The 22,917-nt window shown below is 51.2% G+C and overlaps 2 protein-coding genes across 2 annotated transcripts in view; one reads left to right on the forward strand and one right to left on the reverse strand.

Annotated features, from left to right (window-relative positions):
* The window catches only part of TIMP3 (TIMP metallopeptidase inhibitor 3), a 57,858-nt gene extending 53,952 nt beyond the window's left edge, over positions 1–3,906 (forward strand). Inside the window, exon 5 of the mRNA XM_028531936.2 lies at positions 19–3,906. Within this exon, the coding sequence (XP_028387737.1) occupies positions 19–216 (198 nt within the window). The 3' untranslated portion in view covers positions 217–3,906. The remainder of the gene's footprint in view (positions 1–18) is intronic.
* Positions 1–22,917, reverse strand: part of SYN3 (synapsin III) — a 409,092-nt gene that overhangs the window by 265,384 nt on the left and 120,791 nt on the right. Inside the window, exons 5-6 of the mRNA XM_028531935.2 lie at positions 7,242–7,398; positions 5,762–5,851 (exon numbers count right to left, since the gene is read on the reverse strand). Of these exons, the coding sequence (XP_028387736.1) occupies positions 5,762–5,851; positions 7,242–7,398 (247 nt within the window). The remainder of the gene's footprint in view (positions 1–5,761; positions 5,852–7,241; positions 7,399–22,917) is intronic.

A 22,917-nucleotide genomic window follows, 5' to 3' on the forward strand; every position in this document is an offset into this window, starting at 1 on the left:
GCTGTTATCTAATTGCAGATCAAGTCCTGCTACTACCTGCCTTGCTTCGTGAGCTCCAACAACGAGTGTCTCTGGACCGACATGCTCTCGAATTTCGGCTCCCCCGGCTACCAGTCCAAACACTACGCCTGCATCCGGCAGAAGGGCGGCTACTGCAGCTGGTACCGAGGATGGGCCCCCCCAGACAAAAGCATCATCAATGCCACAGACCCCTGAGCACCAGCCCCTGCCCCGCCTCACCTCCCTCCCTTCCCGCCGAGCTTCCCTTGGACACTAACTCTTCCCAAATGATGACAATGAAATTAGTGCCTGTTTTCTCGCAAATTTAGCACTTCGAACACTTCAAGTCTGTGCTGTCATACGCAGTTTATTCGGAAACATCCTCCTGGCCCCACCCCGCCCCTTCTTTTTGGTTTTGACATCACCTATTTCCGCCTGGAAATTTTTGGTGCCATGCCAGAGAGAATGAGGGATGTATTCTCCTCTTCTTCATGGTAACATAATCTATATTTTTTTAGGAAAACAAAAATCAAAAAATTACCCTATTCAGGCATTGTGACACCTACCCCACTTTCTTCTCCCCTGCCTGCTCATCTCCCGGACCCTCTCCCCTCTGCCTTCCTCCACTCCAGCACATAGAGGACACAGACAATGATGCTGCTGAAAGGCCAGCTGTTTCAGTCAAAGGTAGCAAACAGTAGCAAGGTCTGCAGCTCTTCTGCACCAAGGAGATGCTACTGCATGTCCCAGCCAGACTGTGTGTCTGTGTCTCTCTCGTGCACGAGTGGGAGAGGGGAGGAAGGAACTATAAGAGAAGGTCTGAGATGATGCAGCGCACACACACTCCCCCCAGCCCAGCGATGCTTGGGTTGACCAGATGTTTCTGAGTCTGGAGCAAGCAGCCGGACCAGAGTAATAGAACTTTCTTAGTTGGTGAGGACTTAAAACATCTGCCTGAGGTCAGGAGGCGGTTTGCCTGCCTCGTGCAAAAGCTCAGGTGAAAGGCCGAGTTGAAGGTCTTTCCTCTCCCTGACTCCCCCAAGGTTTCCTCCTGGAAAACTCCGTGGTAGATTTGGCCAGGAGCTTGCCCTTATGTTAATTGGAGAAACACACGCACCGTACACTGTCCACAGGTATAGTCAAGTAGACTGGGGTAGAGAATACTATTTCCAAAGTAGTGTTTAGCTCACCAAGGGGGATGTGTTTGTATACACCTTTGCATATACCCACACGAGGACATAAGCTGATTTTTTTACAGGACACAGAATTCTGTTCAATGCTGTTAAATACACCAATAGTTTAATCTCTTCTATTTTGTTGTTGTTGCTTGTTTGAAGAAAATCATGACATTCCAAGTTGACTTTTTTTAAAAAAATTTTTAATTAAAATTTGAAATTCTGAACACCCTCAGCATTCCTCTAACCGGGGTCTCCTGACCTCTGTCCCTCTCCTTTCCTCCTGCTTCGTGTTCGGGGCCTTCGTGTAACTGCCTTCCTGGCTGGGCTCAGATGGGGGGCGAGAGTTCGTGTGGGTCAGGGGCCCGGGCACGGGAGGGGAAGCTGCAGAGTGTCATCATGTGTCATGCCAAGGCCAGATGGCCACCTCTCCCGGGTTTGGGGACAGCTTGCCTCTCTTTTCTCCAGCTCACTGGTGGGTGAATGCCACCTCCTGAGGTCCTTACCTCATGGATTCCAATCGATGGTCACTGGGGAGGCCCGACTCTGCAATCAGCTGGAGGGGTTTTTGTTGTGTGTTTTTTTTTTGAAATAAAACTATAATATAAATTCTCCAATTAAATGAAATTATTTTAAGTTTTAGTGCTGAAAACGAGATGCTGAGAGTAGGAGATAATGTCTGTTTCACAGAATTGGGGATGGTAGGACGGTGACATTTAACACGGCTGCTCTCTTTTTTCAGATTATGGATATTTATCCTCTATTAGTATTTGTATCTTCAGTTCATTCCGCTTTAGGAAACAGAGCTGCCAATTTAAACAGGAGACAAAACAGAAGCAGACTATACATTGTAATAATGTCTCGCACGTACACACAAATGCCCAGGCAGGGTGTTTGGCAGAATCCCGGAGCGGGAAGGCGGTGAAGGCATCCGGTTTCCTTGGGACTGATTCCATTCCCTCGTCCCTTTGACCTTGCGGCCACGACTTGTGGCACGTGGGAAACAGGAGGCTTTGCCATCTCCACGGGGCAGTGTGAGCAGAAGGAGCAGAGGTCCGCAGGCCAGTGGCTTTTAAGGGGTAAGCCCTAGACTTGGTGTTTTTAAGATGTTCTTTCAGCCTCGAAGTCTTACAAGGTGGCACCCCTAATCCAACCCGTACAAGCGCCCTCCCGCGGTCAGACATCAGCCTCTCCTCCATGGGGCAGCCGACCATTCTCGGTCCCTGGTGGGGTCACCTCCACGCACACAGCAGGGACTTGGGGTGAGGCCTGAGCACGAGCCACCTGAGGTTTCCCTGCAGATAAGCCGGTGGAGCCACAGGCCCATCTGCCGGGCCCCGGCGAGGAGAACAGCAGGTCCTGGGCGACGGAGGGTCCTTTGCAAAGCGGTGTTGTCAGAGGGCGGTTTTTGAGCTTTCTATAAGCTATAGCTTTGTTTATTTCACCTGTTCACTTCCTGTATAATTTAAAGTCATTATGTAGCTGAGACACTCCTGTATTTCAATCATATTGTGAACGTTTTATTTTGCTAAATCTTGTGTCATGTGTAGGCTGTAATATGTGTACATTGTGTTTAAGAGAAAAAAAAAATTGAAACCCACATGCCACCATTTTCCTGAATCAAATTCTACAGTGGAACGAGGGTGAACACTTCTCTTGTCTGGGCAGCTGGACTGGCGAACTGGGGGAACTACAAGGAACGAGCACTTGAGACGCCTCCAGCCTCCTCCTGTCAGCATCCCTGTGCTTTCTGGAGCAGGCGGGGGGCGGGGGCGGGGGGGAGGGATCAGCAAGTACATCCACGTTCTTGTGCTGTATCCACTGGCCCCCGGCAGTCTGCTGGTCATTCCCATTCCTTTGCTCCTGTACTCCCTGTGCCCATCCGGTTGGGAAGCCATGATTTCTCCGAAAAATTCCAGGCCATGAGAGCTGTAATTCAAGATCTCTTGGCCTCCCCTGGCCATCTCTTCTGCCTCCGTCTCCAGGAAGCACACACCTAGGCTCTGTCTCTCAGGTTAGTGCTCCATCCGGCAGGGTGGATAGTACTGGGAGACCCACCCAGCCCCAGACCTAAACAGTGGTCAAGCTACAGCCCATGAGCACCATTTCCATACCACCGTTCTTGAGCACTTCAAGATGTAAATGACGTGTAGGGGCAGCTGTGTCTCAGAGACACCGAGGGAAATTTGACCCTTCCAGCCCCAGCCCACCATCCTGTGCTTGACAGTGGCCAATGGGGGTTACCCTAAGATGACACCCAAGTGTTTTGCTCCTGGCTGCCTAGAATAAAAATGTCACCAAGACAGTTTTACACAAGAAAAAGACTTTGAAGATCTGATGGCGAAAGCAAAACAAAATGGAGACAAATAGGAGAGGCAGAGTTCAACAGCCACCTAAATGGCTCTTGGGAGGTGTCAGGAGGGGAATTAACTTAGAGACCAGGATTCATGCTCTGAGGGCCCTTGTAGACTTTCCTGCACCCCCGCCTTCCCCCGTAACCAGTCTGCTGTCCTGAGACCCAGAAGTGATGGAGAGACACCAACCAGAGAAAACCCTGTCTAGAAGGAATGTATTTGTTGCTAAATTTTGTAGCACTGTTTACAGTTTTCCTCCATGTTATTTATGAATTTTATATTCCGTGAATGTATATTGTCTTGTAATGTTGCATAATGTTCACTTTTTATAGTGTGTCCTTGATTCTAAACAGTAAAGTGGTTTTATTTCTATCACACACCTGTGGTCTCTTGCCTCTTTGTGTCCTGACCGCCGTTGGGGGTGACACAGACCACAGAGGGCCCTGGGAGCTGCTGTGTCCTGCCCTTCCCGGCTCCAGGCCCCTGCGCACACCCCTCACTCACTCCCTCCCACAGCTCAGACCCGCCCTGCCCCAGTCCTTTCCCAGGCAGCGGGGATTTCTGGGGAGGCATCTTAGATTTCCTCCTGGATGCTAATCCAGCCCTGACCTTGTTCCCTGATTCTACGGCCAGAGGTCTCCGTAGTTCTCTGGAACCTGGGTCTTTATATCTAATTACCTGTTAGTGGTACAGGTACTGCCAGACTGGAGCCCTGACTTGGCCTTCCCTGTTTTCTTCCCAAGAGGCTCAGCCGAGTGGAAGCGGGAAGGGGAAGGCTATACACAGCGGTCCTGGATGCCAAATGCCTGCCTGCAGTTCCAAGTGTGGCTCAGCCTAGCCGGGGAATGCCAGGAACTCAGGAGGCCTCCCAACAGATGGCAAAGCCCTCCCAGAGCTTAGGGCTGGCTTGGCACCCTCAGTCGGGTAGGCTGGCTGTAGACCCTTCACCCAGCATTCATCTCATTGTGGACGATGTTTCCTGGGATAGCTTTGCCCTTATTTTAAACCTATTCTACTTCAAGCACCTGTCATATGTCAGGCACAGCACACAGTACACATGATTTCATCAAACCTCAACAAACCCAGTGAGGTTGTTCCATTATCACCCATGGTTTTCAGTGATGGAAGCTGAGGCTCATAGAGGTCTATTTACCACCCAAGCTCTACCAGTAGTTAGGCAGAACTAGGACTCAAACTCAGGCTGGTTTGATGATAAACCCTCAATTTTCTCCAGTGTTCACACTTTGCTGGAATATGCCTGGTTCCACATGCCCTTCTATTCCAACCAGCACATCCTGGATTCTATGACTCTCACAGGATCAGATATAAGTGAAAGATAATCAATGGAGGACCCCTCCATCCGGTTAGACTGCTCCCACCTGGAGCCCGCACTCTACCCATCAGTGTCTCCAAACAGGACTGTCCAGCTCAGTAGCTGAGCTTGGAATTCTACACACAGGCCACTGTCTCCAGCGAGTACAATCAGAAAACCTATGGACTATCCTGTTTCCAAGGCACGTGTGGGGCTGCAGCCCTGTGTTCCCTTGACTGCCTTAAGTAGACCACCAACCATGCAAGCAGGCACATCACTGGCTGTTTCCAGCTGCCCGGGACTCTTCCAACCAGCTTCTAGCTGTGGGATGGAGAGCTCTCCAACCCATTCAAAAAGACAGCAGCCACTCTCACCCAGCTACCCGCCGAATGGCAGGCTATACCACATACTCCAAGGTAAGCTCCAACCACTTCCCAGAGACAACCACGGATATATTCAAAAGTCAGAATGTGAAGAGGACACACAAGGAAACCCCTTCAACAATCAATGCAAATCAAATATTACTGCTTTTATTCAAATGAGCGTAGAAACCAAGTCTGGCAGAGGCTCCAATGAAATAACATCCTACATGTGAAACTTCTTTTGCCTTTATGATCAATCAACATTTGGCTCCAACATGCTAGTGCAAGTTGTCCCCTTGTTGACTGAAAATTCCTGACGTCCCAAGGAATTCTGTCCACCTTTGTCATTGGTCCTACTGCCTCAGATTTCACCTGGAGAGGTGACTCTTTCCTTAGCAAAGCCAGGCATTCCCACGAGATATCGCGATTCTTCCTCAGAGCCTCAGCAGTCAGCGAGAAGCCCCTGAGCCCACCTCCTCCATTCAAATGGACCAAGAACAAAAACACCTGTGTTTGTTCCAGATCATGCCAATAAACAGAGTAAACAAGGGCACTCACCATTGGCTTATGGTTGGGGAAAAACGTTTGCTCCACAAGTGGGAACTTCTCAGGACCCAGGCAATGGAAGATCTTAATGAGCTGAGAAAACTAGGTCAGAAGAGGAGAGAACATTGGTCAACACTTGTTACCTAGTATGGCAGAACCTCCCCCTCGATCCCAGGCCTCGAGCCTCTGACTATGCTGAGCTGTAGTAGCTACAGCAGCTGATCTCTGCCTCTGGGGGAAAGGCCAGAGCCCTTGGCTGGAGATCCATCCTCTCCATCATGTGGCTGCATCAACCCCTTCATCCCTGCCAGGCCCACTGAGTTCCGCTCAATGACTTTTAGTGAGCATTTCCTACACCCTCGGCATTTCATACAGGCACAACCTGCTCTTGTTCATGCCATGTCCTCCGCCTGCCATTCCCTTTTTTCTGGAGAGGCATATTGCATAGCAGGTTATGACATAGACTCTGGGTTCAAATTTTTGCTCCACCACTTACTATCTGAGTAGCCTGGAAAAGTGCCTTTAGGTGTCTGCGCTTCAGTTTCCTCATTTGCAAATGGAGAAAACAAGAGATTCAACCTCACAGGATTGTTGTAAGGATTAAACATGCAATGTATTAGAGGGATTTAAGAATATCTGGGGGAGCCCTGGCTGGTGTGGCTCAGTGGGTTGAGTGCTGGCCTGTGAACCAAAGCCTTGCTGGTTCGATGCCCAATCAGGGCACATGCCTGGGTTGTGGGTCAGGTCCCCAGTAGGGGGCACGTGAGGGGCAACCACACATTGATGTCTCTCTCCCTCTCTTTCTCCCTCCATTCCCCTCTCTCTAAAAATAAAGAAATAAAATCTTTAAAAAAATGCCTCAATTTCTGAATATTGACTTTAAAAAAAGATTCTTTAGAGGAGTAGGGGGTGGTATTTTAGGAAAAGCCTCCCTTCCAGGTAACATTTAAATGGAGACTCAGATAAATCAAGTGAATGACTGAGACTGAGGGATAGGAGGTAGGGGAACTAAAGTCTCGAGGGTTGCAAAGAGGGCTTCAAGTTTTGGTTTCAGCAACTCGCTAGCTATGTGACTCTGAGTGAGCTCCTTTGTTCTGAGACTGAGCTTCTTTTTCCATAAAATGGAGTAATAAGCCCACTTCACATGTTAACAATAGACTGACAACGCAGTTTTTGGGCAATTACTAAGCACTCCATAAATAGTGCCTACTGTTAAAAACGATATGGTAGAATATTAGTAAGCACAGTACAGTACTGCCTCTCACTACTAATATCATTATAAGATACCACTGTATCCTAATAGATTGCCATATAATATTCATTAGGCAATAATTACATGAAGGGAACTGGGACCCAAGTTGCTTATCCAGGTGCTTAAAAAAGACTCTTTTCATTTCCGAGGTCTCCATGCTGGGGAGGAGGCCCGTTTCAGGGCTGGGAGGTCCTGCCACTGCCCCCACTCGGTTCCAGGTCGGCCTGGCCCGTCACCTACCACCCAGGGCTTGCTGCAGAAGTTGTAGACGGAGTAGAGGGAGTTGACGGCAGGCAGCCCACCGTACTGGAGGCCGATGACCAGGCTACGGTAGTCTTCACCCAGGGCCATGCTGTAGGCGTGCTGGCGCACCAGGATGAAGTCCGGCTTGAAGGATCTGCCAAGAGAGGGGACGACAGCGGTGCTACCAAGCCATGCAGAGCTAACTCCAGGGCATCGGACCATGGCCCACTGGGGAGAGCACTGGCCCGGCGTGGTCACTGCCAATGGGGAGCCCTTAGTTCAGAAAGGCGATGGGGTGGGGGCATATGGATGAGGAGGGTCAGTTCCAGGCAACAAGTCAAATGACTGAAAACAACTCTCACTTCCTTGTGTTTCTTTCATAGGCTGTTTCCTTTGTAAGTGGCAGGGCCGGGTCTGAGTAGCTTTGTGGCTCTGGTTCTCAACCCCTGCACAGAATGGCTTCCCTCCCACATATGTCAAGTGTGTCTTGTTCCCCTTCAAGGAAACAGCAAGAGCGCTGATGCGATGGCCGAGCACGTGCCGAGCGAGGTCCCACTGGAAATGCAGTCCTGATGAGTGCTCACCAGCGACCCGGGTGAGGTCAGGACTATAGATATCCCCGTTTTACAGACGGGAGCACTACAGCTCAGAGAACTTATGCATTTCCCCCCCGTTACAAAGCCAGGAAGCAGGACAGCCACGTTTGAGCTCGGGCCATCTGGGTCCAGGTCCACATCATACACTTTCCCTCCAGTGCAAGGCGCCAGGCAGATCGACACATTGTTTTACTCCTGCTGCCCAGGACCCATCTGTTTCTGGATTCCTCAAAGTCACACGAGAAAGTCAGCCTCCCAGGAGGTGGCTCACACTCCGAATGCTATGACCCACTTAGCTCCTCCAGCGTCAGACACTTAGCCTCAAATAAACCGTCTCTTTAAAACAATCCAGAGGTAAACTAAAGTAACTCTCACAGGGAAAGGACTTGCCCCCACGGAAGACACGGGAAAGAATGTGCTACGTGTGCAGATGCTTCTCACACAGTGGTGGGCCTGGGGCCTGCTGTGCACCCTGGGGCCGGGCGCCATGGACCCGGGGGCACAGTTAGTACATGTTGAAGGAGTGATTGATGTACATGAACATCACCTCCTTGTCCCCCCGGGAAATGGCAAGCCTCTCCCCAGGCAAGGTGTAACTTGTCCCCAGGTGGCCATGTGGACTGTGACACACAGGTATGGCTTATGCTGCACTCATGGAAACAGTCCATCATGTCACTCTGGTTAGGACTGGGGGAGGGGTGTGGAGCTGGAATTATTATGCCTGTGCCCTTACTGCATTCTTAGAACGGAACCATTTTCCCATGTACTTTACATATGGGGAAACTGAGGCCTGTAGCAAGGCAGTAATGTGCCCTAGATGGTCCTGTAAGGTTACAATGGAGCTGAAAAATCCCTGTCTTCTAGTAACACTGTAGCTGGCATGACACAGCAGCCAGCAGGGCACAGCAACCTGAATGGCACTGCAGCTGGTATGGCGTGCACAGGGTCCTCCCTGACAGCCTGGGGTACGAGGACTTGCATGGAATGCAGAGAAATTAGTGACTCCAACCCCATGACCTGTGGCATGCAGGTCCTCCCCCCATACCCAGCACCCCAACTTCTCTGGCCATGTCCTTCATGTCACTCAAACACCTGAGGATGTAGCCCCCAGCTGTTACCAGGCCCTGACGGTGGGCCAAGCACCCTGGTGGGGGGCGGAGACCCAGAGATGAGTGGGACGTGCCCCCTTTGTTCAGGAGACCCACGATCCAAGAGAAGCTGGGTGCAATGCTAAAGGATAGGAATGTGCTAAGTGGACAAATGAGTGAGCATGTGAAGTAACAGAGGCACGTACAAGGTGCTAAGGTGGCCCCAACGTGTACTCAACTCTTTCTGGGGAGGTGGGGGGGATGAGTGTGTACTGGAAGGCATGGGTCTTGAGAGAAAAGGAGGTCTTGAGGGTATTCTAGGTAGAAGGAATGGCACCTGCTACTGAATGGGTGGACCTTGTACTGGGGGGCGGAGTGGACTGTGTTGGTTTTATTGAACATGCTTGGTACCCACCTTTTTTTTTTGAAACACAGCCCATGAAAAAACCCTCTCTAGTCAGAGAACCACCTTCCCCTGGACAGGAACTGGTCCAGGGACTACATCTCTGGTCTGAGGGGCCCATCAGAACCCTTCTTGAGTGCGGGGAGAAAGGAGTGGCCAGGTAAGCCAGAGTGATCAAGAGCATTTTCTTGCTACATCTGTAATGTGGCCTCATCTGCAACAGAAGTGCCATGAGGAACAAGGACAAGGAGGGAGAATCCCTGAAGCTTGCTGAGGCTGACACCAGTGTCATTTTTATCTTCCGAAGCATCTGAGCTACTAAGCTCCCCTTTTCGCCCACACCAGTTGAATGGGGACTGTTGCTCCCCATCCCCATTGCACCGACTGATACTGGGAGACAGTGGCAAAATGTACAATCGTTACACACAGGAGCATAAGGTCTGATGAGGTGGCGGCAAGAGATGGGGTTGGGTAAAAAAAAAAAAAGTCCCAGCGAGGCTCCCGAATCCCTTCCTGCCCCGTGTCTCCACCGTCCCACGGGGCTCAAGCCCTGCGTCTTTCATGCCTGGGCAAGAAGGCCTCCTTCAATCCCACACAAGTCGACACGTCCTGGCTGCGTGCTCTGCCTGGGTTGTCTCGTTCTTTCGGCTTTAGACTTACTATGAGCTATGTTATTTGGGTTCCTGCCCCCAGGTCTTTCTCAGAGGTGGCTTTCGGCACTGGCGAGGAAATCAAGGACAACCCGTAATTAAATGGTGGAGACGGGACAGGTGATGCGCTGCTGGGAGATTATTGGGGACTCCAGGCAGCGTCAGGAGGTGGGGGGGCCAAAGGCGGAGTGACTTTTAACCATCGGAGAAGTGTAATAATTCCCTCCAGTAGGCAGAAGCCTGTGAGGGCAAGACAAGATCTTGGCTGGGCTGTGCCTCAGACCTAAGTTCGTAAGTGGAGAAGCCTCATTCTTCTTGGCCTCCTTGGCTGCTGTCCTGTAACTGCCCCTTGTTCCTCCAGAGCCGAGTGGACAGAGGGAGATGATAATGCTGGTTTTGGTCACGTGCTGACCTGTCACACCCAGGCCTGACCCCAGCTCTGCCTGGGAGGGCTCCAGACTGTGTGACGTGTGCATCCACCAGCAGAGAGACTGCAGGTTTCCTCTTCGCTGCCTCCTACTCCTCACAAGCCCTCCCCAAGCCCCTCTACCTCTGCAGATTCAGTCTCGGTACGGATCTGGGAAGAGGAGGCTAAGAGAACTGAGTAGACCGGCAAGACCAGGTGTCCCGAGGAAAGGGGAGGTCATAGAAATGCTCTCTGTGCCCCGAAGGCTCATGGACCACCGTGCTGCGGCAAGAACAGAACACAGGAGGTGTGCACACTGTGCAGACAGAAGGGTTTGAATGGGCCGTACAAAAGGACCGTGGATGCAAGAAGTCAGCCCAGGCTGAAACGAAATTAGATGGGTCTGGTGGTGAGTGGACAGCAGGATGCTGTAGCAGGGCTGGCGGGGCCCACAGGCAGCTGCCACCTGTGTGGTGTGGGAACGGTGGGAAAGGGGCCTGGGACGGACATCTGGGCTCTCTGACAAGCCCCGGGGCCCTCTTTATAAAGTACTAGGATGTCCGTAAAACACAGGCCTGAGTTGCTGGAGGAAGTAGCTTCCTTATCTCCCTTTTCTGTCTCAGAATCTCAGTCTGTTTATCATGGTCTCTTCCTTCCTGTTTGTTCCGGAGAAGGCGTCCTCGCTGTTCCGTCCTATTCCTCCACCACCCTGGGGATCCCACATGCTATGGATTGACTCGTGTCCTCCAAAAAGATATGTTGAAACCCTCAGCCCTGTTACCTGCGAGTGTGACCTTTGGTCTTCGCAGCCTTAATCAAGTTAAGACGAAGTCATACTGGAGTAGAGCAAGCCCTAATCCAGTGACTGGTGTATCTATAAGAAGTGGGACATTCGGACACAGACACGCGGAGAGGAAGAGAAGGACACCACGTGATGAAGGAGGTAAAGGACAGACGTGTCTACATGTCAAGGAACACCAAGGACTGCTGGCAACCATGAGGAGCCAGGAAGAGGCAAGAGAGGACCCCTCCCTAGATCCTTTAGAGAGAGCACGGCCCTGCAAACACCCCGATCTCAGACTTCCAGACTCCAGGACTGTAAGAGAAGAAGTTCCAGTTGTCTAAGTCACCCGGCCCGGGGTTTGTCATTGCAGCGGCCTCAGGAGACAAATACACTTGCACGCCCCCAATCCTTCCTCTTTCTGGCAGCTTTCGGAACCTTCTGGCTTCCTCTGTTGCTGCGTGTACCCTTCCACCGCCCCCTCCCCACTTCCCAAAACAACAAGCCCAACCCTAACAATAAGAAAACCTGAGCTTCAAGGTTGAAAATGAATCGCTAGTTAAGGAATGCCCATGTTTACAGGAAACATTTAACAAGTCAACACTCGGATAAACGTGTGAAGATGTGTTGGGAAGCACGTTCACCTAAATGCTAACCCGGTTGTCTCTCAGGGTAGGATGGGAAATGGGGTGTTCTGTTCTTCTTCAGACTTTGTGTTACTATCTGCATTTAAAAAAAAAAGAAAAGAAAAAAGCACAGAGTGTTTTTACCATCAGGAAAAAAACAAGGAGGTTATGTTCGTTTTGGAAAAAATGATAAATGTAACAATGATGTACCATCACGGAAAATGCTTACGGGACAATTTCACGGGACATAAAACAATAGAAAAGAGAATCTGTGTGATGACTCAAACGTTGTAAAAATGATGGTCCTGGAAGGAGAGATGGAAAATTGCTAAGGTGGTGAGGCTGCAGGTGATTTCTCTTGTTTTGAAAATTTCCATTTCTGTTATAATGTGGTCTGGGGATCCATCAGCACTTTTGGTTGGCATCCGTATATAAATGATGGGGAAGCAAGTCCCTCTCCTTGGCCTGGCAGCCACAACCACCCAATCCTCCTCTTCCTCCCATTGCTGCCCCTCTTGGACGAAGCCGTCCAGGTAAGCTGGTCCCAGTTCCCGTGCACCCATCTCCACAGTCCTCTGCATCTGGCTGCCGGTCCCCCTTTGACCCCAGTGAAAGTGCTCCTAAATGACAAACCCCAAGGCCAAATGGCTTCTGCTATGCCCTCCCTTCCCCAGATCTCCAGTAATAAGAGCTAACGTGAGCCTCTATCTAAGCCCTCTGTACATCTTCAGTCATTTAAACCCGACAACGGTGCTGGAACAGGAAGCTGCTGTTATCAGCCCTGTTTTCCAGCAAAGCAAACTGAGGCACCGAGTGGTTAAGGCACTTGCTAAGGTCACACATCTTTTGGTGGTGGAACCGCAACACACACCCAGGAACCCGGTGGCTTTAGAGAAGGGTTTCCCAGGCTCTGCATTATTGACATTTTGGGGGTGGGTAGTTCTTTGTTGTCGGGGGCTGGGTCGGGGGCAGAGAGTTGCCTGGACATTGTAGGACCTTAGGAACATCCCTGGCCTCTCTCTGCTAGACATAATAGCAATCCCCATGACCAGCTGTGATGACAAAAATGTCTTGAGACGTTGTCAAGAGTCCTCTGGAGGACAAATGCCCCTAGTGAGAACGCCTGTTGTGAGCTCCTCTCCCCTCGGTGACCTTTGTCGCTTGACCTCTGTCCTCCCCACCCGAACCTTTCCTCCCGGCCTCGAAGGCGCCCTCTCCCCTTGTTTCCCAGCTGCTTCTGCCCAGCTCCTCCCTTCTCATGGCTCTCCTCCAGGGCTCAGTGCTGGCTCCCTGCCCTGTGGAATCATCTCCATTTAGTGGGTTTCCCACCTTGTCCTCATAGGCAATAGTGAAACATGACTCAACTTTATAGAGTATGAACCAAGGAATCATTTTTTAGGCTTTTAATTATGCTATCTTTAATCCTCACAACGACCCTATGGGGAGGAGAGTCCCAGTGGACTTATTGTCTAGACATTAAGGCACAGAGAAATTAAACACAGGAAGGATGAGGCCCACATGAGACCAGTGCTTCAAGGCCATGTGCAAGACCACATGGTCTTGCAAGATGCAACCAGCACTGTCCACCTAGCTGAACATCGCACCATCATCCCAGACCCACTGTGCCTGGACGCCAAGTCATCAGCCTCCCCCAGAGTGGGTCTCCTGACTTCTGTTGAAGGGCCTATGGTGTTCCCACAAACCCAGGATCTGTCATCCTGGAGTCATCTGCAGTTCTCTCTGACAGCTGTTGGTAAGGAGCCACCGCAGTTGAGAGAGATATCCAGGATTTGCCCCTGCACTTCTCCTGCCTTTTCTTACTCTGCCCCCACCCCCATTGCCTCCTGCCTAGAACACCTGAACAGATCCTTAGCTCCTAACCCCCCATCCAAGTCTCTCATCTCATTCCTCTCTGTAGTACAGGGCGGGGCTCAGAAACCAGACCGCTGAGTGTTGAGTGTTAAGTGATTTCCCCGCCCCTACCCCGAGATTCCCAAGTTAAATACCACAGGGCCCTAGCAGGTAACATCAGGCCAGGTGAAGTGGCCAGCCACTTCTAGCAGTTACTCTTCTAACACATACTCTCTTTGTTCCCATAGGAAACACAGAGGAATATTCCTAATTTCCACAGTGCTCTCATAGACCTTCCTTTGGAAGCATGAACATCCTACTCTATCTTTTATTTTTCCACTTTCAAGAATGACTTGAGTACAAGAAACATTTGGCTTTTTCAGTAGAAGAGCTCTGTGATCAAGGGCAGCGACCACAGGCCTTTGAGAACAGCAAGAAAGAGCCATGGGCACTACGAACTGGAGAAGGGCCTGAGCTCCAGCCGTTACGGCCACCTAGGAATGAGGTCCCAGGGGGCCCTAATGACTTTGTAAAAGAAGCCCAAATATGCACATTTATATAAAATTCTTAATTACTTAAATGCTAACCACTGATCTAAAATCTTTTTTAAAAAATCACTGTGTAGACTCGTAAATAAACATAAATAAAGCAGAACTGCTATGGGGAAAAATGCCAATGAAATGCAAAGCTGTGCTAAAGGGGGCAGTCGTGACTCGATGCCAACACGTGGTGGCCACGTGGAGATACCTGGTCCAGTCTTACCGAATCCTCGCACTTTCAGATGAAGCCAGAAACCTGCCTTTTATGCAAAATCTTTCGCATAAAATCCCTCCTTTTAAAAAATACTCCACCTTTAGAAAGACAAATTTATAACTATGTGTGGTAATGGATGTTAACTAGACTTACGGTAGTGATCATTTTGCAATATATACAAATGTTGAATCATTATGTTATATGTCTGAAACAAATATGTCAATGATATCTCAGTAAAAACATTTAAACAAATATGGGACCACATTGTGTCGGCAAAACAACATGTAAGAATGCGGCCCGTGGCCAGAAAGTGGTCAGTGCATGCTCTTCTCCTTGGGGAGGTCACTTTGCTGCTGCCAGCCTAGTTAGCATTCCACTCCTGAACTGACCCTGAAACCCTGCTTTCCTCATGCCACTGTGCTGCTCAGAACCCTCCAGCAGCCTCCACCGACTGCCTACAGAGGTTCATGCTTCTTCCCCTGGCGCTCAGTGCTCCCCAGCAAGTGGCCCAGGCTTCCTCACAGCTCCAGCTACTCTGTGCTCCTAAGAAACCCTTCTGCCCAGGTCCACTGGCCTTGCTGCCTCCACTGTCATCTCCAACCACTCACACTGTGCTCTGTCCAGGCCATACCCCAAGCTTAGGAAACTGCCCCTCAACTATCCCCCCAATTCAAGTCCCACACCCTCAGCGATTTCTTCCTAGCCCTCAGTGTGTCTTACTCATGTGGAAATCATCCACACCATGTCTCCCGACAGCCCAAGGTTGCGGGCTTCTACTTAACCACAAGGAGAGGTTGTCTGCTCCTGGGGCAGGGGTCTTCCTTCTCAAGTATCCCCTGCATCTTCTCCAGAGAGATCTTTGTCCCTCTCCTGAACAAAGGGTTTGGGAGGCTTCCGCTGTCTGCAGATCAAAGCCCAAATGCTTTAGCATGACACACGGAGTCCTGCCCCTGGCACGGTTTTGGTCCACTTCTAGAGTTCCACTGTGGCCCTTCCCCATGATGCACCCTACACTCCAACCACATGATCGACAGCTGTCTCCTAAAGCTGTGACCTGTCTCACCTGTGTAACTCTGTACGTACTAGGAAAGGGACAGCAAAGGACCATTCAGATAGAGCACTGTGAAAATTAAGGATACTGCTATGTGGCTCTTGCTGGGTAACTCAGTTGGTTAGAGCGTCATCCCCATACACCAAGGTTGTGGGTTTGACCCCTCGTCAGGGCACATAAAAGAATCAACCAATGAAGGCATAAATAAGTGGAACAACAAATTTCTCTCTCTTTCTCATCAATAAAAAAATATTGTCCTGGCTGGCGTAGCTCAGTGGATTGAGTGCGGGCTGGGAACCAAAGTGTCTCAGGTTCGATTCCCAGCCAGGGTACATTCCTGGGTTGCAGGGCATAACCCCCAGCAACCGCACATTGATGTTTCTCTCTCTCTCTCTCTCTCTCTTTCTCTCTCTCTCCCCCCTCCCTTCCCTCCCTAAAAATAAATAAAATCTTTAAAAAAAATAAAAAATAAAAAAATATATTGTTATGTGTTAAATATGGAAACAAGGCAAGTCCAGGATGCCCTTGCCCACATGCCTGCTCTTACTGGTCTTTCAATGCCCACTTTTAATAAAACTTCCCCTGGAGAATGGGCTGGCATTGTTTACTTTCTGGGATAAAGTTGGCCAACACACATACACACACTTTGAAGACAGTCAAGTTCTCTATAACAACCAGGGGTTGGTATCTACGTCTGAGCATCTTTTCCTGGGATCTAGCCTGTACCCAGCACACAGTACGTGCTCAGGAGCTGCCCATGGAGAGGGAGTGTGCTGTGGCTTCACATCTCAGGGTCCTGGCCCGTATACAGTCAACAACACTTCACCAAGGAGCAGGGGAAAGGACCTGAAGATGCCAAATGACATGTGGGTGGGAAATACATGGTGTAGCTTTCCCCCAGCTCGGTCCCTGGCTTGCTGTGGGTCTCTGAGAGTAGTGCTTTGCCTCTCTGGGCCTTGAGTTTTCCTCAATGACAAAAACAAAGTTCAGCTAAGTGACCTCTAAGGGCCCTTTCTGGGATGACTGCCTCCAATTCCAGACCTGGAAACAAGACTTTCAACACTGACCTCCCTGCCACATCTGTCCAAGTCCCCCTGTGACTGTCTGTCACACAGCAGTCATTTATAAGAACCATGACTACCCAGAACTGGGCACGTGCCAAGTGCCAGACGCCCACGAGGGGCTTTTTGAGCCTTATCTCGTCCAGTCCCCTCCCAAAGCCTCTGTGAAGGAGGCCTGTATCTTGAGCTGGGTCCCCTAGAAGCAGAGCCCCAGACAGGTTTCCCAAAGGCTGGGGTTCCTGGGGGAATGTGTGCTCTTGAGAAAAAGCTGTAAGAGGGTGAAGGAAGCAGGGCATGAAGGGGGGATGGCGTGTAGTCATGGGTCAGTCTAGTCTTGGCCTGATCCACAGGCGGCTCTGGAGCTTAAATAGCTCTACTGAGGTGTCCACCTTAAGGGAAGAGGACTGGGCTTTTGGATCCCCAGTATCAGTCAGTTACCAGCTCTCCTGGCGAGAGGGGGAGGCTGCAGAGGGATGGGTCAAGGATGCAGTTACCGTGAGCCCAGGGCTCTGGAGGAGGCTGGAGGGCTAGCTGAAACCATGGCATCACAGTGCTGGGGCATGGGTGCACTGGCTGGCAAAGGGGGTGTGAGTGGAGAACAAGACAATACTATGATTATTAGCCCATTTGGCAGGTGAGGAAAACCGAGACCTGGACCTATTAAACACGCTCTCAAGGTCACAGAACTATGAGTACAGAGGTCTGTGGTATTAGACACAAATCACATTTCCCATAAATGGTCCCCACCCCCGAGGGGCAGGACCTATCTGTCCCAGCACCCAGAATGGGGCCTGCACCCAGGGGGTGTGGAGATGTGCTTGGAATGGCCGGGTCTGTGGGCTGCTGCTCACCAGGGCAGTGGGGCCTTCGGTGGCGTGTCTCCGTGAGGCAGGAGGTTTGCCCTCAGCCCCCGGGGGGAACTGGGCAGGCGGGTGCCTGCTCTCCGGCAGCTGCCAGGGCTCCAAGGGCTGTCAGCAGCCTGCTCCACGCCGGGCGGGCCTCCTGCCAGGCTGCCTGCTCGGGAAGGGGAACATTATTCATCGGGGAGATAAGGCAGCTGATGAGAGATGGGTCTCAGAGCAGCTGTTCCGCAGCAGCGGCAGCGGTGGGGAGGCGGAGGGGCGGGGGGAGAGGGGAAAGCCCATTTTGAGATAAAAAATGGTGTTGCTGCTGGGGGATGACGGAGGAACACATTTGGAACCCAGGCTGGGCTTGTACATGCTTATGCCCAGGGCCTTCCCCACAGACACCACGCCTGACGAGCCACACATGTGCTGTCAGGTTGACTGCTGAGCAAGGCAGGGGCTCGCTCCTGCTCACTCGGCGAGAAATACCCACCTGGCGGGGTGCGCAGTTCTCAGAGCGCAATGATCTGGGGCCCAAGGAGCTAAAAGCTCTGGCTGGGCTACAGCTCTAAGACACTCATTTCCTGCCCGGGCACCCAGGTGGCAATGACTTCAGGGTGGCTAAACCCTCTTCCTGAGCTCCCCGGGGTCTCCCCTCTCCTCTCAAAGCTAGCCCCTCCTTGATGGAATTTCCCAAGTTGGGGAGCGAGTGTGACTGACGTTTCTGTATTTTATCTTTTTTTTTTTTTTTTGCTTGTTTTGTTGAAGAGAGCAAGAGAAGGGGCTCTTGGGTGGGGTTCTTGGACTGTGCCCCAGCTCCTGCTGGTCTTCCCTAACGTGCCCCGGCCACCTCTCCAGCCCCCTCCCCTGCCCATCCGTCACCTCCCTCTCTGGCCACCCTGGGGGGGCTTCCTCAGGAGCCAGGGTCCCTGCCCTGCACCCTGCAGTGGGCATCCCCGCACGGACCTCCCGACTTGAAGTCTGCATCAGCAGTCAGAACAGGGAGGGCTGCATAGTGGGGTCTTAAAAAGTATGGCGTTCTACTTCCCTTCACAGAAACAACCGAACCCCAATCCAGCGGGGTGTTCAGACTTGACACGTTGGGTCGTGAACATACGTTCAGTAACGACAGTTCATGTTTGTAAAGCACGGACTGTGTGTGCGGCACTCCTGACTCTTTACCTTGGTTAATCCGACAATTACCTTTCGAGGTAGGGGTCTGGTTTAATAAAAAAAAAAAGAGAGACAGAGGCACAGAGAAGGCAAGGAACCTCTCCAAGATCACAGTGCAGAGCCAGACAGCGGGCCCCAGGGCGGGGGCTCTTGCCCACCTCAGTGTGTGGGTGTTTGTTATATTACTCTCTGGACTTTCCCTGTGTTTTAAAATAGTTTAGATTTTTTTTTTAAGAATCTGAAGTAAATATGGAAAATGTTAGTATCTGCTACATTGATGTGTTCAACTATATATGTTTAAAATTATTCCAAACTTTGTACATATGAATATTTCAAGAGAAAAAAACAACAACAACGGCCTCCGCGCTGCTCCCACTCCTCAGAAGCCTTCCGGACCCCTCCGCCCCCCCCTCCACCGCCCCCTCCGCTCCGTCCTCACTCCTCTCCGCTGGGCTTCTGTGCGGCCTCAACGCGCTGCATCCAAGCTGGTGATTTATGTCGATTTACTTCCCGTTTCCTCCCTCCGGCCTGCGAACTCCACCAGGGGAGGGCCGAGGTTGGATTTGCGTCTGTATTTGCAGGGCCTGGCCTATTCAGGATTCTAGATGCTCCATGAAATTGGTAGACTAACTGGAACCTCTCTGGGGTCCCCATGGGGGAGGCCTGAGCTGCCGATACAAGGGGGGCCGTGGGGCGCGGAGGGAGCAACGGTGCGTCCTGCCCTCCCGGCTGGAGACGTATGGCAATAATTTTTAGGACCATCACCCAGTCAGGGTTTCCAGCATAAATGCTTCCAGCTCTCCCTTTCACTGTGCACTTCTTAAGACAGGATCTTGGCTGCCTCCAGCTCAGCTCACGCCCATCAAAGAGGTAGAGAGGCAGGAGCAGCTTTCGAGGAAGCCCTCGGGGTTTTGCCCATTGTGTCTCAGACCCTGACTCTTGCTGGGCTGGCAAATCCCAGACCAACCCTTCGCAAGTCGGCTTCCCTGTTCTAGCCCCGGGGCTCTCAAGCTTGGCTGCACGCTGGAATCACCTGGGGAGCTCTCAAAACATCCACACCTCAATCTCCCCTCTCTTCCCCACCCTCACGCGTTCTACTGTGATTGGCCGGCGGCTGGGATTTTCAGAAGTTCTCCGGGTGACGGCAACAGACAGCCAAGCTGAGAAACCCTGTTAGGTGATCTTCGCAAAAATGCCAGTTGCCACCAGGTGATGGCTGCTTCTTTCAACGTACAGTTACTGAGCGTCTCCAGTGTGGCAGGCACTGCGGGAGGAAGGAAGGGGTCCGAGACCTCTGTTCCACAAAGCAGCTAAGTTCAGGGGAGGAGCTGGGAGGCTGATTTTGGTGTGCACACATCACACAGCCAGCCCGGGCACCGCGGGGCCTTGCTGCCCTCCTAACTCCGCTGTCAGGTGTCACTGATTGATCACAGGATCACTCCCTGCTGAGTCCGTAGTGACCGTCAGTAACATGACTGCGGGGCAAAAAGCAAGGTGGTAACTGTGTATACAATACTCAGGTACATTTCCCCAAGGTTCAGTGGGGCATAGATTTATCTTACCCCTGCCGCGTGGGATTTCCTATACTCAGTGCCAGGCCAAGAAGCACATCGACAAGTGGTACGAGTCTGGCTGAACCTGGGCGACATCTCTAAGAATTACAAGCTACTTCTAGCACATTCTAACACTGGAGCATGAACGGCCCTTTGAGAACCCCGGGTGGACGCAAAGACAGGCTAAGCACGCAGGAGCTCTCTTAATCCTTCCAGTAACCCCAAGGATCCATTAGCGGGGCGTTTGGGGCAGGGACTGCGGGCTCAAGCCTTGGTTGGACCACCTAAAAGCTGGGACATCAGGTAACATTTCCATGCGTCAGTTCACCCATCTCTGCAAAACTAGGAGGGTCACCATAACCTTCACCTCACAGAGCCGCTGCGAGGGTGGAACAAGCCAATCCGGATAAAGAGCTGGAGCCAGTGGCTGGCACACAGGGAGCCCTTGATAATGGCAACTACATTATCGAATGCTGACAAGTAGGTAGCATTATCCGTGAGTTTCATCCGAGTTTCTATGCATACCATTTTAAAAGTTTTCTTGAACAACTTGAAAATAGGTAACTCGTGTACATGAGATCACAGGTAGCAGACCTGCTGCAAACCCACCCAAACCTCGATCCATGCTTTCTCCTGAAGAAGGTGACCCTGTCTCTAAACCTGTGTGGCAGTTCCAAGAGCGGGTTTCGCCGCTTTCCTGCTGCGAAGCTTGTGCCAGCAACTCAGCTTCTTATGGTCCCCCCGTCGCTCACCATCCTCAGAGGGCCCATCTGTGTGGGAGTTCTGTTTAGGGTCCTGTGTCCTGTTGTGTCACAACACTCCTTGTCGTAAACTTCGGATGTTTTCCAATGACCGTGGACTTCACAGCCTTCTGGATACTGTTCTGACTCTGCTTCTCCTACTTAGCAGCATATCTCAGCAATCCTGTCATATCGGCACAAATGGATATGCTTCTTGAATTGTGAATGGCATCTCACTAGGTGGTTCTACCCCAATTTATTCAACCGATGCCCTACAGATGGACAGGTAGGTTGTTTCTAACCCTTAGCCATCAACAAACTCCTCTGAGAAGGAAACTCATCTTCGCATTCGCACAGCACGTAACATCAATTGCCTGCCACCCATTTTGTACGTCATGTAGTACATACGAGTGCTTCTAAGAACTGCACCATGGAGTTGGGTGCAAAAAAGAAAAAAAGAGATGTTTGACAGTATCTGCTCCTATTGTCTGTATGCATGATGATTTTGGCTGCAAACAACAGCGACAACTAAATCGATAAGTAAAGTGTATTACGTCACCGAGGAAGGAAGACAGTGACAGGGGTGAGCACATCGGAGGCCCAGAGTCATCCTCAGGGACCTCAGGGACCTTATTCTCAGGGATGGACTTCTGTCCTCCCGCTGTCTCTTCATGTCACCCGTGGGCTCCCCTGGGTCCCGGAGCCACTTCCTCGCCCCTGTGAGAAAGAGCCCCTTTCCTGAGCAGCTTTGAAAGAGACTTCCCAGAACCCCCCGGCAGGCGCCTGTCGGACCTCAGTCGTCACAACTGCCCCTCCGGCCCTGTCCTCCCCATGCCTGTCTGTGGGAGCAGAATGACCAGGACGGGCTGCAGTCAACCAGGACGTGCCCCTGGCATCAGGGAGAGGCCTGTGCTCCCTGGAAGTGCTGTGGCCACGACATGCGAGTGAACTCAGGAGTCGGCAGGCAAGAAAGGAGGCAGCAACCGCGTATACATAGTGCAGCTCTGAAACCTTTATTTTCACGACCATTGTGTGCTGTTCTTTTAAAGAATTGGCTCCTAGTATTATGTGTCTTAAGAGAAAAATGTCGAGTGTATTTATAATGACACATCTGGATACACTGAAAACCGCAACAATAATTCTTAAAACCTACTACGAGGCTTTAATGAGGGCCTGGAAGACCTAGGGGTACCGAGAACCTGTGACTCAGAACCAGAAAACACAGCTGGAGACTCTGCCACTTCGGGAGGCCTGGGGAATGTTTCTGTAGCTCTCCTGGCTTCCCCTCCGTGAAAAGTGCAGCTTGGAGGGAAGTCACGTGTCATGCACAAAGGACGAGCATGGGCCCTGCAGCTCAAGCTGACTCTGAAGCCCAGCTCCCCGGTGCCGCGTGACCAGGGGCAAGTTTTGGATCCGTTTCCTCACAGGTTAAATGGCGATTAAAATTTGCCCTTCATGGGCCCGAGATTAAAACGTCCTTCACAGAGGTATAATTCGCATGAAATAGACTGTGCCCACTTAACACGTACAGGCTGATGAGCTTTGACAAACGCATGCACCATAACCACCATGCCGGTCAGCATAGATACTTGCATCACCCCGGAGGGTGACTGACGCCCCTCCACAGTCAGTCCCCCGTTCCCTGGGCCCTCAGCGACCCCTGATTTCAGTGACTACGTGTGAAGCCTTGCCTGTCCCAGAAGTTGTCATGAATGGAGTTCTAAAGTTTGTAGTCTTTCGTGTCTACCTTCTTTTGTTCCACATAATGCCTTTGAGGTCCATCTGTGGTGTGTATTAGGGAGGGTGGAGTGGAAGGCAGCCACATGACCCTGCCTCCTTGTGCTCATGCCCTCATTTAACCCCCTCCCCTGCGTGTGAGTGGCTCCCAGGACTTGCTTCTAGGATATGGCAAAGGGGGACGGGACATCACTCTCAACGATCACTACATTACATTACATTACATTACATTACATTATATACGTTACATACATCCATATCACATACGTCTCTGTCTTGCCAGCAACTCAGTCTCTTTCTCCCCCGTTGGCTTGGAGGAAACAAGCTGCCGTGTTGCGAGAGGTCCTTTGGAAAGGGCC

Source organism: Phyllostomus discolor, chromosome 2 (assembly GCF_004126475.2).
Source record: "Phyllostomus discolor isolate MPI-MPIP mPhyDis1 chromosome 2, mPhyDis1.pri.v3, whole genome shotgun sequence".
NCBI classification, from domain to species: Eukaryota; Metazoa; Chordata; class Mammalia; order Chiroptera; family Phyllostomidae; genus Phyllostomus; species Phyllostomus discolor.